Consider the following 13,590-nt stretch of genomic DNA (forward strand, 5'->3'; position numbering starts at 1 on the left):
TTTACAATAATTGGACGTACAGCTCTACTAAAATAGATGTGATTGTTATCGATGTAGCTGATTTCAGTGAAGAATGAAAGTGATAGTTAAAATAATGTAAATAAATCATCTGAGCTATTTTGTCAATTAGTTTTTAGTGTATTCTGGTTTGTGAAAAGATATTTTCAAGTTTAATTTCTTGACTTCTGCCAATTACTTGTAAAACCACACAAGATCAACTTCTATGTTAAAATTCCTCAACTTCTTTCTGCATCCCACTCCAATTAATGATCCCCTTTCATGATTTTTAAAAGCTTATTAAAAGGATATGTTTTGCACCTTTCTTTGTAACCAGCATCAGAGTTGTATAAGAAATAGTCTTGCATATATTGAATATATTGAAAAAGAAACATCTTTGCCTATATTCATTAGTAAAAAGCAGACTGCTCCCTCTAATAATCAATCTACAAAGTATATTGTATTAGCTATTTCTTATTGTATAGGTAATGTATAATACTTGCATTGATAATTATTAAATGCTAGAGCTTTTACAGTTTAATTCTTTGAAAATCTTCTTGCCATTTGTAGCTAAATAAAGTTTATTGTTTGATTAAAACATTTGTAGCTACAATGTGAACCAGAAGGCTATTTCCTAAAAATGGTCATAAGTTAGATCCAAATAATTTTTGCATGTCGCTGTTGATAGGCACAAAGTTAGAACAATGAAGACCATTGTGAAAAACACCAGCTAAAATTGAATTTTCTTTAAGCCATATTTAAAGAGAAATATTTAATTCTGTGAATAATATGTTTTTAGGACCACTTTGGAGGGGGTGGGGGGGTGGTGTAAAAATGACTCCCCTACTGTACTACCCTAAGTCTGGCCATAACAGGGTTTTTTAGTGAATTATAAGGTTGAAGGTATTTACCCAATGACTGTGCTTAACCATTTCTGTGTTGATTGCAAAGAAACCTGTCTGGCAGACGTTCTTGAATTTAAAACACGAAGGGGTTAGTTTTTATTGAGCCAGAAATCCACCCGGATGGATATAAAGATATTTAAAAAGGTAAACCTGTGACTCAACCTTCACAACGCATATGCCCTACAAGCGTCACAAGTTATTTGCAGAGTTACAAGTTATACAGTAGGAAGTTATTTTCTTAGCCAAATTAAAGTTCAAAGCAAAAAGGAAAAAAATAGTTCACTGTTTGAGATCTTTGCTGATATCTGTAGCTGTGACAGATTTTTCTTCACAGTGGTCTTTAAATCCCAGTGAAGTTGAAGCCCATACAAACTGCAATTTCTGGAGACAGTTTTTTTTTAAATATAATCCATCTTTTCCAAAAATGGATGATTTTTTAACCTGATGTTCCTTTCGCTGGAAATTCTCTACCTCTGTGCTGGATTTCAATCTGTGACAGAGGTAGGATCTTGAAACAAAACAGAAAATGCTGTAAAAAGTAGAAGAAGGGCCATACGAACTCGAAATGTTACTCTCTTTCGCTCTCTCCACAGATGCTGCTCGACCTGCTGAGTTTTTGCAGCATTTTCTGTTTTTGTTTCAGATTTCCAGCATCTGCAGTATTTTGTTTTTATCGTAGGATCTTGAAACTTGGAAGAGAAGGGGAGAGGGAGAGTATTACTGCCCCATTGGAGGATTCTTCCAGACTACTGATTAGCAACTTGTGTGTTGTAATAAAAAGACATTCAAAAATGGTTAATCCAGTCACATGACCTCTCCCCACAATGATTTCAGAAGGTAATTGATTAGCTCACATCTGAACAGACCGTGGCTATTGTCCCATGGACTAGGTAATTAGATTTTGTAATATCCCAGCCGTTAACTGTATGATTCATTACCTATTTTGATGAGATAAGAAAAACACCTTTCCATGTAGCTATTGCCTTGGTAGACTTTCTATCTTTGCATGAGAGGTAGCTTTATAGAAATGCAAATATAAGAAATGGTGCAGTTTCAGTTCATTCTTTGAAGGTAGTTCTTGACACCATGTGTGAAATCCCATAGGAGGATGTCTGTGCACATCTTAACTATATCCACATAGGAACCTTCCAGAAAACTAATCAACTTGTAATAGCAGATAAAAGCAAAGTACTGCGGATGCTGGAAATCTGAAACAAAAACAGAAAATGCTGGGAAAACGCAGCAGGTCGAACATCTGTGGAAAGTAAAAAACAGAGTTAGCATTTCGAGTCCTTATGAAGAAGAGTCATAAGGACGTGAAACATTAACTTTTTTTTCTCTCCACAGATGCTGTTAGACCTGCTGAGTTTTTCCAACATTTTTTGATTTTGTAATAGCAGATGTCAGGTGACTTGTGACAGCGATCTTAAGTGAGTGTCTTTGCTTGCTTTTGAAAAGTCCTTGTTAAACAGTTCAATATATGTTTGACCAGCTGATGAAATTAAAGAGTAATGTGACACATGCGCACATCACATCATCATGACAATGTCTGGTAACGACATTACTAGATCTGTGGAACCTGATAATGCAACTTGAGCTTCTGCTAAACTCTTGATTCATTTTTACCAACTTGTCAGTTGCCATGTTTAAGTAATGTTGTTGATGTGTATCAATTAACAGGCTGCATATTGTCACTGCCCTTGCTGAGGATGACCCTTCCTACCCACTAAATTATATCAATTTACAGCTAAGAAAATAAATAATAAAGATTAATTTGTTTATAAATTTGTTTCAGATTTCAAATTTCTTGCATCTCACTCCGCCTGCAATAAAAAGACATTGCACAGCTTTAAAAGGTAGGTCACATGTCACACTGAACCTATAATTTATGGAGGATGGTTCTAAAGTACGCTTTACAATTGATTAATCATATTTGGGGCAGCTTTATCTTACTCTGCAGTGATCATGAAATGACTCTCATAGTTGCATGTCACTTTTGCAGTTGGTTGTCACAAAAAGTATAGCTAAATTTTAGTAGCCAAGGCTGAGTCAGAAGGTTGAGGATTCAAATCCCACCAAGAGAGCACAAAACTGTAGGTTGACACTCCAGTGCAATATCGAAGCAGCATTACACTGTCCAGGTGCTGCCTTTTGGATAAGACGTTAAACTGAGATCCATTCTGCACTCTCGGGTAGATATATAACATCCGAAAGCACTATTTTGAAGAGCACTGGCATCCTGGCCAATATTTATCCCCCAACAGCATCTCACAAACAGATTATTTGCTAATTGTCACATTACTGTTTGTGGGAGTTGCTGAGAGCAAATTAACTGCCTTGTTTCTTATATTTCGATGGTGACTACATTTCAAAAGTACTTCATTGGCTGTAAAGCATTTTGGGATGTCTGCTGGTTGTGAAAGGGGCTATATAAATTATCACTGCTAGATTTTATAAGACAGTTATGTTTTAAACTGTTTCTTGTAATTTAAGGTAAAACAGAATGCCCTGGAATGGTGGGGGTTTGGGGAAATGGTGTGACATTGTGCTGAACCCTGCCTGGTGATAATCCCATGTGATCTGCTTGTCATGGGAGCAGGGACCCAGGACAAAACTTATTCAAAGTCAGGTATGAGCTTTAACACCTGGACACAAAAGAAAAGGCATCTGATCTTACTGCTGCAGACTCTGAGAGAGAGAGGAGTTTGGGAATAAAGAACCCATAACAGGTTCTGCTACACCAAGCAAAAGAAAAGGACTGCATCTGGGTTACCAACCCAGCGATGGGCTGGTCAGAATGCACCCCATGCTGAAGGAAACCAGGATTGTGAAAAGTTGGAGACCACAGAATCATCATATAGAACATTACAATAGGGAGTCCATTAGATTATGCTGAAAGGGTTGAGTGAAAAGGACTTTATTCAAAAGGGCACTGGAAGATTTACCTTGGGCGAAGCAAGGAGAGGGGATCCTGTTAACCCTGGAGGAGTTGAATTTTAAACTTAAGACTCCCATGTCTACAGAAAGTGCAGTACAATGTATAAATGTGGCATGGGGTTTTCCATTGTGTTCAGAAGTTAAAGGGTGAATAACCTCTGTAGTTTAGTGTATTAGTTGCCTACTAAGTAATGTTTAGTCGAAGTTGATTTCAATTGGTTTGTTACAGAAAATGCCTTAAAACATGAAATCTTGTGCAATTCTTTACTTAGGTCGCTGGGAATTGAAATCTCTTTAAAAGTGTCAGTCTCTATAGGGATTGTAACAAAATGCAAGCCTTTCTTTTGATTCATTATTTCATTAGTTTCTAGTTAACCATTTGCTTTCTTGTGCCTTGTGCTATTATTTAAAATGAAATGCTGCTGTACTTGCAGCTGTGTTAATTTGCTAGTGCCCACTGCAATATGAATTTATTGATTTGGTTGTGGCTGGTAGTCTTTATAATTCATTAATGCACTGCTGCTTGCCTTGTCATGCTGTGATGTTCAATGACCTTGTTGGTGGCTTGTAATGCTTATGGTTTATGCTTTTTGCAGATTTAGTTTTCTTGTTGCAATGTATAGTATTTTACTTTTTAAAAATAGCATTTTGTTGGAAGGTAAATTCTCTAGTTTATTCCATTAATTTTTAATTTCCATGTCAGCACATTCTGTTACATACTGATTACTGAGGACTGATATTACATTCTTTGAGGATATAAAGATAACTTTTCAATGCTATTCGGGTTTTGACTCCTTGGCGATGACATGGAAGATCAACTAGAACTTAATTTAAAAATGTTTTTTTTACAATGCATGCAGGTTGGCATTTCTTAATTTTTTCTGTATGGTGCAAAAGGTATACTCTAGTTGGGTTTGTGTATATATTTTTCAAATAACTACACAATCAAAACTTTTTTTTGAATATCAATAAGTATTTGATTTGGACTATCCATTGTGGTAATTAAACAATCGTGCCTTAGCGTTTGGAGACAAGGAAATCATCTTTAAATATGATAAACTTCTCAAAAATCTTCTAATTTCTTTGTGTTCATCACGATGAGAAATTCTTGACCTAGAGAATGGAGCTCTTCTACTTTAGTGCCCATTGTCATCACTGAGCATTCCTACATAATGTCCAGCTCTCTTCAAATGCGAAGTAAAGCTTCCAACAATGCACCTTAACATAAACCTTAGAAAGACTAAGTACCAGTGTGACATTTTTAATTTTCTGTCATCCATGTGTGAGATTTCCAATCTTGCTTGGGATGAGTTTTCTAAATTGTAAAACCCTTATAGCCATCCCATCAGTTTGAGCTGGTATTGAATCTGGATTCTATCTTAACTTGCTGTAAAGATAATTCTAATGACCAACCAAACTAATATGATTAAAAGTCTCTTTTAGAGACTCGTGTATCAGTCCTGTACCTAATGCAGACAATTAACATAGGCCAGTGGTAATCTTCCATCTACACTAAAGCTGATGTATAATTTTATGATGCCAAGATTTTAGTAACAACCAATTACAAGAAGAACTGGGGGAGGTGGTGGGGTAGTGGTATTATCACTGGACTAGTAATCCAGAGACCCACAGTAATTCTCTGAGGACCCAAGTTCAAACCTCGCCATGAAGTCAATAAAAATTTGGAATTAAAAAAGTCTAATAATGACCATGAAACCATTGTCAATTGTTGTAAAAACCCATCTGGTTCGTTGATGTTCTTTAGAGAAGGAAATCTGCCGTCCGTATCTGGTGTGGCCGACATGTGACCCCAGACCCACAGCAATGTGGTTGACTCTAAAATGCCCTCTGAACAAAGGCAGTTAGGGACGGGATGCCAGATCCCTAGAATGAACTAGAATTGTAATAATAATCCTTATTAATGCTTTACTAAATGCTTTACTTGATTTCAGAGTTCTGCACTGAGTGGCCAGCAGCACTCGATAGTGATGAAAAGTGTGAGCAGCACTTCCCAATCAAAATTGAGACAACTGATTATGTTGCAGCAGGACCCTCTCTCCGCAATCCCAAGGCCAGAATGGTCACCTTGACAGTAAGTGATGAATTTCTAAATGGGAAAAAGCCACATTGTATAAAACTATTTCAATTCATCTATCCAAATTGATTTTAAAACCCTTTTCATGGTGAGGGTTTGCTAAATGTAGCAAAACATACTGAATTGCTACTGGTTAATCGCAAGATATACCATTTAAATTCTCTTAACAGAGAATTTTAGAATGTTAGAGAACTCCTTTGCTGTAATCACATAACAGCAAATCAGTTGGACTTCTTAGTTCTGCTCCAATGCTACCAGCTCATGAAATCAACTTGTACATGTAATTTTCCTAACCAAGATATCAGGCTTAGAGATGTGTTTCTCGGGCTGAAACAGCTGTGATGTGAAACTGGTTGTTACTAGAAAAAGTGGCCCAGTTGAGTCTGCTTTGTTTTCACTCAACTCCCCTCTTTCGCTCCCCATCCCTTCACTGTAGCCCTGTGGGTGAGCATCTAAACTTTGTGATGTCTTTCCATGTTCCACAGCAGGGGTTAAAATGTAATGTGTAGAAGAAAAGAAGAAATCTTATCCAGTCTAGCAAAATGTAGCAGCACTTTAGATTTTATTTTTGGAACTAAAGTGCTCAAGATCAAACAAATCATTGAGACCTGCAACAATATAAGTAAGGTAGTCTATGTTCTACCTGTATAAAAATAGATGAGAAACTCAATAGAACTGATCTCATGTGAGTGCTGCAAGGTTCTGCCATGTACTAGACCGGTTAGGAAGAAGCAGATTAGAAAAATCAATGCATGGCTATAAAAAGGAGATGGTGTGAGAGAGGAGATTTTCAGGTACCTAGGACACTAACAATTGTGACACTAGAAGAGGGAAGGAAGTTGAAGCGAACAATACATATGTCTTTGCAGACAGACTAAATATGGTATTTTGGAAGGATTTAAATTTATAAGATTGAAACTGCTGCCAAGAAAGAAGGAAAAATGTTTTGCAGGCAAAGAAGGTACAGAAACTTGATATTAAAGTGCCGAGCAGGGGCCAATATAGGGACAGTTCAAGTGTATAACTAATAAGCCAACTAAGTAGATGGAAAATAAAAGAACTGGAAGCCCTAGGAGGAAACCATTTGCATTTATATGACACTTTTAATGTAGAAAATGTCCTGAAGCCCATCAGAAAGGAATGCATGGAGGCTCATCCAATTTTAAAGAGCATCTTAAAAAAGTGCAGAAGTGGAGAGGACAAGGGATTCAAGGAGGAAATTCCAGAATATGGAACCTAGGCAGTTGAGGACATGGGCATCAATGGCAGAGTGATGGGAGGAAATATTGTGCAAAAAGTTAGATTCAGGAATGGAGAATTGGTGGGAAAGTGGTAGCGCTGATGGAAATTACAGAAAATGGTGACGCCATGGAGACATTTAAACATGAGTATGAGAATTTCAGATTTGAGGCATTGGAGAACAGGAAGCCAGTGCAAGTTGGTGAGGACTGGAGTGACTGTCCACTTGAGGCACAGATATGAGGTCAGCTTCCCCATGGTAACATCATTCACAGTCATGGGCTCAGTCACATATACATTGATCAGGCATCTTGAAAGAGGGGAATATGGAATATCTAGTTAGATATGGTGTAGAAAAAATGAATCATCATGCATTTATCAGAGGTTCTTGTCGGAAAAAAAAGTTCCTGCAGTTCTGGGGGCAATTGACTAACCTGGTTCACAACTGAAATTGTTTGTGATTTTATTAAGGGTTTTTGCAACTTGTTAACAATGATAGTCCAGAAGGAACAGAAAAAGAGTAAAGCTTTCAAAGTAGTTATAATACTGATTAAACCACAGAAAGCAAGGTTGTTTGTGAGTAGAGCTGCTTCAACATACCAAAGCTCACTGAGCAGGGTGGCACAAAAATTATTGCTGGGTGATGTTGTGTAGCATAGCACTGGGAAAATGACTAAAAGGATTGGCTTCCTAAATCGAGTGACAGTGGGAATTTGGTAAGAGTGAGAATTAGGTACAGAGAGGGTAAAAGGTGCAAAGACATTTAAACCAAGGGGAACAATAAATAAGTACCAATGACGTTGGTAGAATTGCTGAGGCCCTGCAGGTAGATTTTAGGGAGCTAAGAAAGACTAGCAGCAGGACCTCAAAGTTAGCAGTCGCTGGATTACTCCCAGTAAATATAGAATTAGGAAGACAGAGTTAATGGACGTATGGCTGGGGAAATGGTGCAGAGGAGGGCTTTACCTGGGCATTGGGATTGTTCTGGGAGAGATGGGACCTATTCAGGCTGGATGCAACAAAGTTGGGATCAATGTCCTCATGAGATAGTTTGCCAGTGCTGTTGGGGAGGGTTTAAATTAATTTGACAGGGCGTTTGAAACCAGGATTGAGCATTAGAAAAGAGAAGCAAGGTGTCAAATGGATTGGGAGAGACTAGATAGTAAGAAATAGGTGGGGTCAGACAAAGAGGAAGTGCAATAAGTTTAAATGAGGTTTACAGCACATGTATGTAAATAAGGTTGGTGAGCTGCAGGCACAAATAACCACATGGGAATATGATGATGTTGTGGCAATAAATTGAGACCTGGCTCAAAAAAGGCCAGGGCTGGATACAAAATATCCTGGGATACTCAGTATAGGAAACATAGGGAAGGAAATAAAGAATGAGGAATGGTAGTATTGAGTAAGAAGAATATTCCAGTGCTGGAAAGAGAGGATGACCTAGAGGAATCAGGACAGAATCTATTTGGTTAGAATTAATAAGCAATAGAGCATTGCACTACTGGCTGTAGGCCACCAACCAGTGAGAAAGATATATAGGAGTAAATTAACAGCGAAATTGCAAAGGTGCAAAAACTATAGAGGAGTGAAAATAGGGGATGTTAATTATTCTGATACAAACTGAGATGGTAACAGTGTAAAGGACAAAGGGGAAGGGATTTCGGAAGCATGTTCAGGAAAAATTTCTACATCAGTGTGTTCCCAGCTCAACGAAGAAGGAGACGTAGCTGAATCTGGTTCTGAGTAATGAGCTTCTGAGTAAAGCGGATCAAGTGTCAGTTGGGGAACATTTAGGGAACAGTGATCATAGCCATCCCCAACCTTATGATACTCTGGAAAAGGAGTAAAAATGCTGAATTGGAAGGCAGCCAATATCAATGGGGTGCAAACAGATCTGCCACAGTTAATTTGGAATCAAAGATTGGCAGGCAAAACTGTAATGGAAGAATGAGCTGCCTTTAAAGAAGAGATGGTTTGGCTACAGTCGAGGTGCATTCCCACAAGAGAAAGATTGGGCAACTAAAGCCAGAGCTCTCTGGATGATGAGAAAGTAAGATGCAGTAGAAAGTGAGTGCATATTACAGATGTCACATTGATAACCTAAGTGAGAAGCAGGCTGAATAGAGAGTGGAAGTGAGAAAGGAAATAAGAGCAGTAAAGAGAGTTTATGAGAAGCGACTGGCAGCTAACATAAAAGGGAATCAAAAAGTCTTCTATAATGTCATGCTCCAGTATATTATGAAAGTTTAGACAATACTTTAACATTTTTAACACATGCTGTTAAAATGGCTGCTGCAAATCATTTGACTTTTGGTAGTAACAGTCCTGAAACTCAAGCAAATACCTAATTACATACGGTCATTCATAGCCATTCGGGGAATTCACACATCCCTTTGTTAAAGCTGGTACTGCCAAATCTAGACCTCCCTGGTTGTCTAGAGGAATACAGGGGAAGATCAAACAGAACAAGAAAGCATACAATAGACACAAAGAACTAAGCACTGCAGACAGCCTAGACGAATATAGGAAGTGCAGGGACGAAATAAAAAAGAAATAAGGAAATCAAAGAGAGGGCATGAAAAAAGATTAGCAAGTAAAGTTAAAGATAACCCAAAGATGTTTTACCAATACAGATTAGTTAAGGAAAAAGTGGAACCTATCAGAGATGAAGATGGAAACTTGTGTGTAGATGCAGAGGCTGTGGGAAGGGTTTTGAATGAATATTTTGTCTCCGTGCTTACAAAGGAAAGGGAGGATGTAGATACATTAGTCCAGGAGGAACACTGTGAGATATTGGAAGGGATAGTCATAAAGAGAGAGGAAGTACTCAAAGGGTTGAAATCCTTGAAAGTTGATAAGTCACCAGGGCCAGACAGATTGTTTCCGAGGCTGCTGAAGGAAGTCAGGGAGGAGATAGCAGATGCTCTGAGGATGATTTTCCAATCTTCACTAGATACAGGGGAAGCACCGGAGGACTGGAGAAATGCAAACACAGTTCCATTGTTTAAAAAAGGATCAAAGGAAATGCCAAACAATTATAGGCTGGTTAGTCTTAAATCGGTGGTGAGCAAATTAGTAGAATTAATCCTGAGAGATAAGATTAACTGTCGTGTGGAAAGGCATAGACTAGTCAGGGATGGTCAGCATGGATTTTTTAAAGGAAGGTCTTGCCTCACAAATTTGTTTGAATTCTTTGAAGAAGTGACAAGAAGGATTGATGAAGGTAGTGCAGTGGATGTTGTGTACATGGATTTTAGCAAGGCATTTGGCAAGATCCCACATGGCAGATTGGTCAGGAAAGTAAAAGCCCATGGGATTCAGGGTAATGTGGCAAACAAAGGGTAATGGTCGATGGATGCCCTTGCAAATGGAAAGTTGTCTCAAGTGGTGTTCCACAGGGCTCAGTGTTGGGACCCTTGCTGTTTGTGCTATATATTAACGATTTGGACATGAACGTGGGGAGCACGATTGGGAAATTTGCAGATGACACGAAGATTGGCCGAGTAGTGGATAGTGTAGAGGATAGCCATAATCTCAAATGATATAGATGGGTTGGTGGAGTGGGCGGTAAAGTGGTAGATGGATTTTAACATAGAGAAGTGTGAGGTCATACATTTAGGGAGGTCAAGCAGTTACAGGGATTACACTAAGAGGGTTAGATGAAGTAGGAGATCTTGGCGTACAAGTACACAGATCCCTGAAGGCAGCAGTTCAAGTAGACAAGGTTGTAAAGAAGGCATATGGAATGCACTCCTTCATTGGCAGAGGTATAGAATATAAAAGTAAGGAAAAAATGTTGGAATTGTATAAAACACTGGTGAGGCCACAACTGGAGTATTGTGTGCGGTCCTGGTTACCACATTACAGGAAGGACGTATTAGCTCTGGAGAGGGTGCAAAGGAGGTTTACAAGAATTGCCAGCGTTAGAAAAGTGTAGCTACGAGGAGAGATTGGATAGGTTGGGGTTATTTTCCTTGGAACAAAGAAGGCTGAGAGGTGACTTGATAGGGGTGTACAAAATTATGAGGGGAATAAATAGAGTGGACAGGATAAAATTGTTTCCCTTGATGGAGAATTCTAGAACCAGGGGACATAGATTCAAGGTAAGTGGCAGAAGGTGTAGGGGGGACATGAGGAAGAACTTTTTTACGCAGAGGGTAGTGGGTGTCTGGAACTCGCCGCCCAAGTTGGTGGTAGAGGCAGAAACTTTAAACTCTTTTAAAAAGTACCTGGATCTGCACCTAAAGTGCCGTAAGCTGCAGGGCTATGGGCTGGGTGCAGGAAGGTGGGATTAAAAAGGGCACCTGGGTGTCCTCGGGCTGGCATGGACAAGATGGGCCAAATGGCCTCCTTCTGTGCTGTAACTTTCCCATGGTTCTGTGGAAAGTCAACAAAAGGACTATAGCGTTCCAGCCGACTTGCCTTTCTGATTCCAAAACTCAATGTATTTTAAACAAATGTGAAGGGATCCCCATCGATCTCCCATTGTATTATGATGGTCCCTTTGAACCCAGACTGGGTAAATTTCAAAATGTCTGATAACAACAGAGGATGTTTATCAACCTGACTGCCCACCTATTTGGAAAAAGACTTTGGACTTGTAACAGATCATATGGGTGAGACAGCCATGTTTGCTATCTGCTTTTAAAACAAGAATCAGCCCCTCAGTGGCACAGAGACCATCAGAAAGTCATCAAACCAGCTGCAGTCACCTAAGCAGCCAGGGTAATAAACAGCAATACCTCAAAAATGGGAGAAGGACTCTTCCCCTAACATGTTTCAACTTCAGGTTCACCTGAGAACCAACTTTACAGAAATTCAACTATAAAAAGCCTTGCAGCTCACTAAGGAACCTCTGCTTACAAGACCTTCACTTCAACTAAAAGCATCAGCTTACCTAGGAAATTACAGATCTGCCGTAAAAGAGAGACTAAGACAATTATATGTTGTAATCGTATTGGTTTTTATCTTCTTCTCTATCTAGTCTTTGTGTGAGTGATAGTGTGGGTGAGTGAGACATTGCGTTTTTTAAAATGTCACGACTCACTGGGGATAGTGCGCTGTAATATCAAGCCCCACTGTTCCTCAAGTCACGACAAATGTGAAAAGTTTGAACAAACCACCAGATTGCCCCAATTCTACCTAACTGTTTAATTTAGGTTAACAAGATATGAGCACCAGGTTTGTAAACTTAATAAGTAAATAACTGTTTATCGAACAAACTGTCATTAACATTGGCAAAAGAAAGAAATATGAACTGCTAATTTCCAGCACTATAACTTAAACTCTACCCCCTTCTTAAATCTCTATACACACACATAAGACACACAAAAACCTGGATTTTAAGGGTGGGATAAAACAGTTCATTAGCACCAATTCCAGAGTACAGGATTCGATGGGTTGATTTTGATTGTTGTCTTCCAAATTCCTTTCAGTTCTTGCTGATGACATGAGGTGGTCTTCCAGCACTTTCAGTCTTTAATTCGCTGGTTGAGCACTTGCCTTTCAGTGTCTGTAATGGTGATTTTCCCCATTGCCTCTTGATAGGGGTTTTCAGAGAGAGAGCAGGTTATAGAGATATGAGAAGAAAAATTGTGGAATTACTAGAATTTTCCGCACATAAGAGAAAGTTGTTTTAGGTCTTGTTCCTTTCAGGCTGAAAGCTATTCTGCTGCACTGCTTCTTACTCAAAATCCAGTCACCTGGTCAGGAGCCAATTAAAATGTTGCCAGGCGGCTCCCTTGGTCAAGGACTCCTTTCCGGCACCATCCTGTCTTTCATGACGCACTCTGTTCCGGGACTGCAACATTGTATATATTTCTCATCCTGTTCCAGTGGACATGCCTTTCAATCTGCAGCCATTGTAATTTGAACCCACAGTCCAATAGAAAATAAAAAGAGATGTTCTTTACAACAGTCTAACAGAAATAAAAATATATGTTCCTTACAAAAATCTCAGGCAAGTGTGGAATAATAAATAACCTTTTTTATTTTTTAAACTCTCAAAGCTTGCTGCTGAAATTATTTAAATTGGGACAACCACTCTGAGGGTAAGAACATACACACACCTCCATACAAAACACATTGATCACAGACAATACAAAAACGCACAAATTTCTGTCCATGAGAATAAACGTATAAATAGTAAAAGGGCCATAAGTGAAGATGTGGGGCAATTAGGGACAAAGAAGGGGATCTGTGTAGGGACTGAGCAGAGGGACTAAATCTTTTTTTGCATCTGACTTTACCAAGGAAGATGCTGCTGCTGAAATCATAGTGAAGAAGAAAAAGATGGTTGAAATATTGAATGGGCTAAAATTTGATGGAGGAGGCATTGGGAAGGCTGGCTCTACTCAGCTGATAAGTCACCAGGATCGGATGAGATGCATCTGAGGATGCTGAAGGAAGTAAGCA

General features: G+C 38.9%; 1 protein-coding gene across 2 annotated transcripts in view; it reads left to right on the plus strand.

The window, feature by feature from the left end:
- The window catches only part of mrps35 (mitochondrial ribosomal protein S35), a 52,617-nt gene that overhangs the window by 4,637 nt on the left and 34,390 nt on the right, over positions 1-13,590 (plus strand). For both annotated transcript variants that reach the window (XM_041215763.1, XM_041215762.1), the window contains exons 4-5: positions 2,698-2,758; positions 5,792-5,931. In XM_041215763.1, the coding sequence (XP_041071697.1) occupies positions 2,698-2,758; positions 5,792-5,931 (201 nt within the window). The remainder of the gene's footprint in view (positions 1-2,697; positions 2,759-5,791; positions 5,932-13,590) is intronic.

The sequence above is a fragment of the Carcharodon carcharias genome, chromosome 21, assembly GCF_017639515.1.
Source record: "Carcharodon carcharias isolate sCarCar2 chromosome 21, sCarCar2.pri, whole genome shotgun sequence".
In the NCBI taxonomy this organism is placed as follows: domain Eukaryota; kingdom Metazoa; phylum Chordata; class Chondrichthyes; order Lamniformes; family Lamnidae; genus Carcharodon; species Carcharodon carcharias.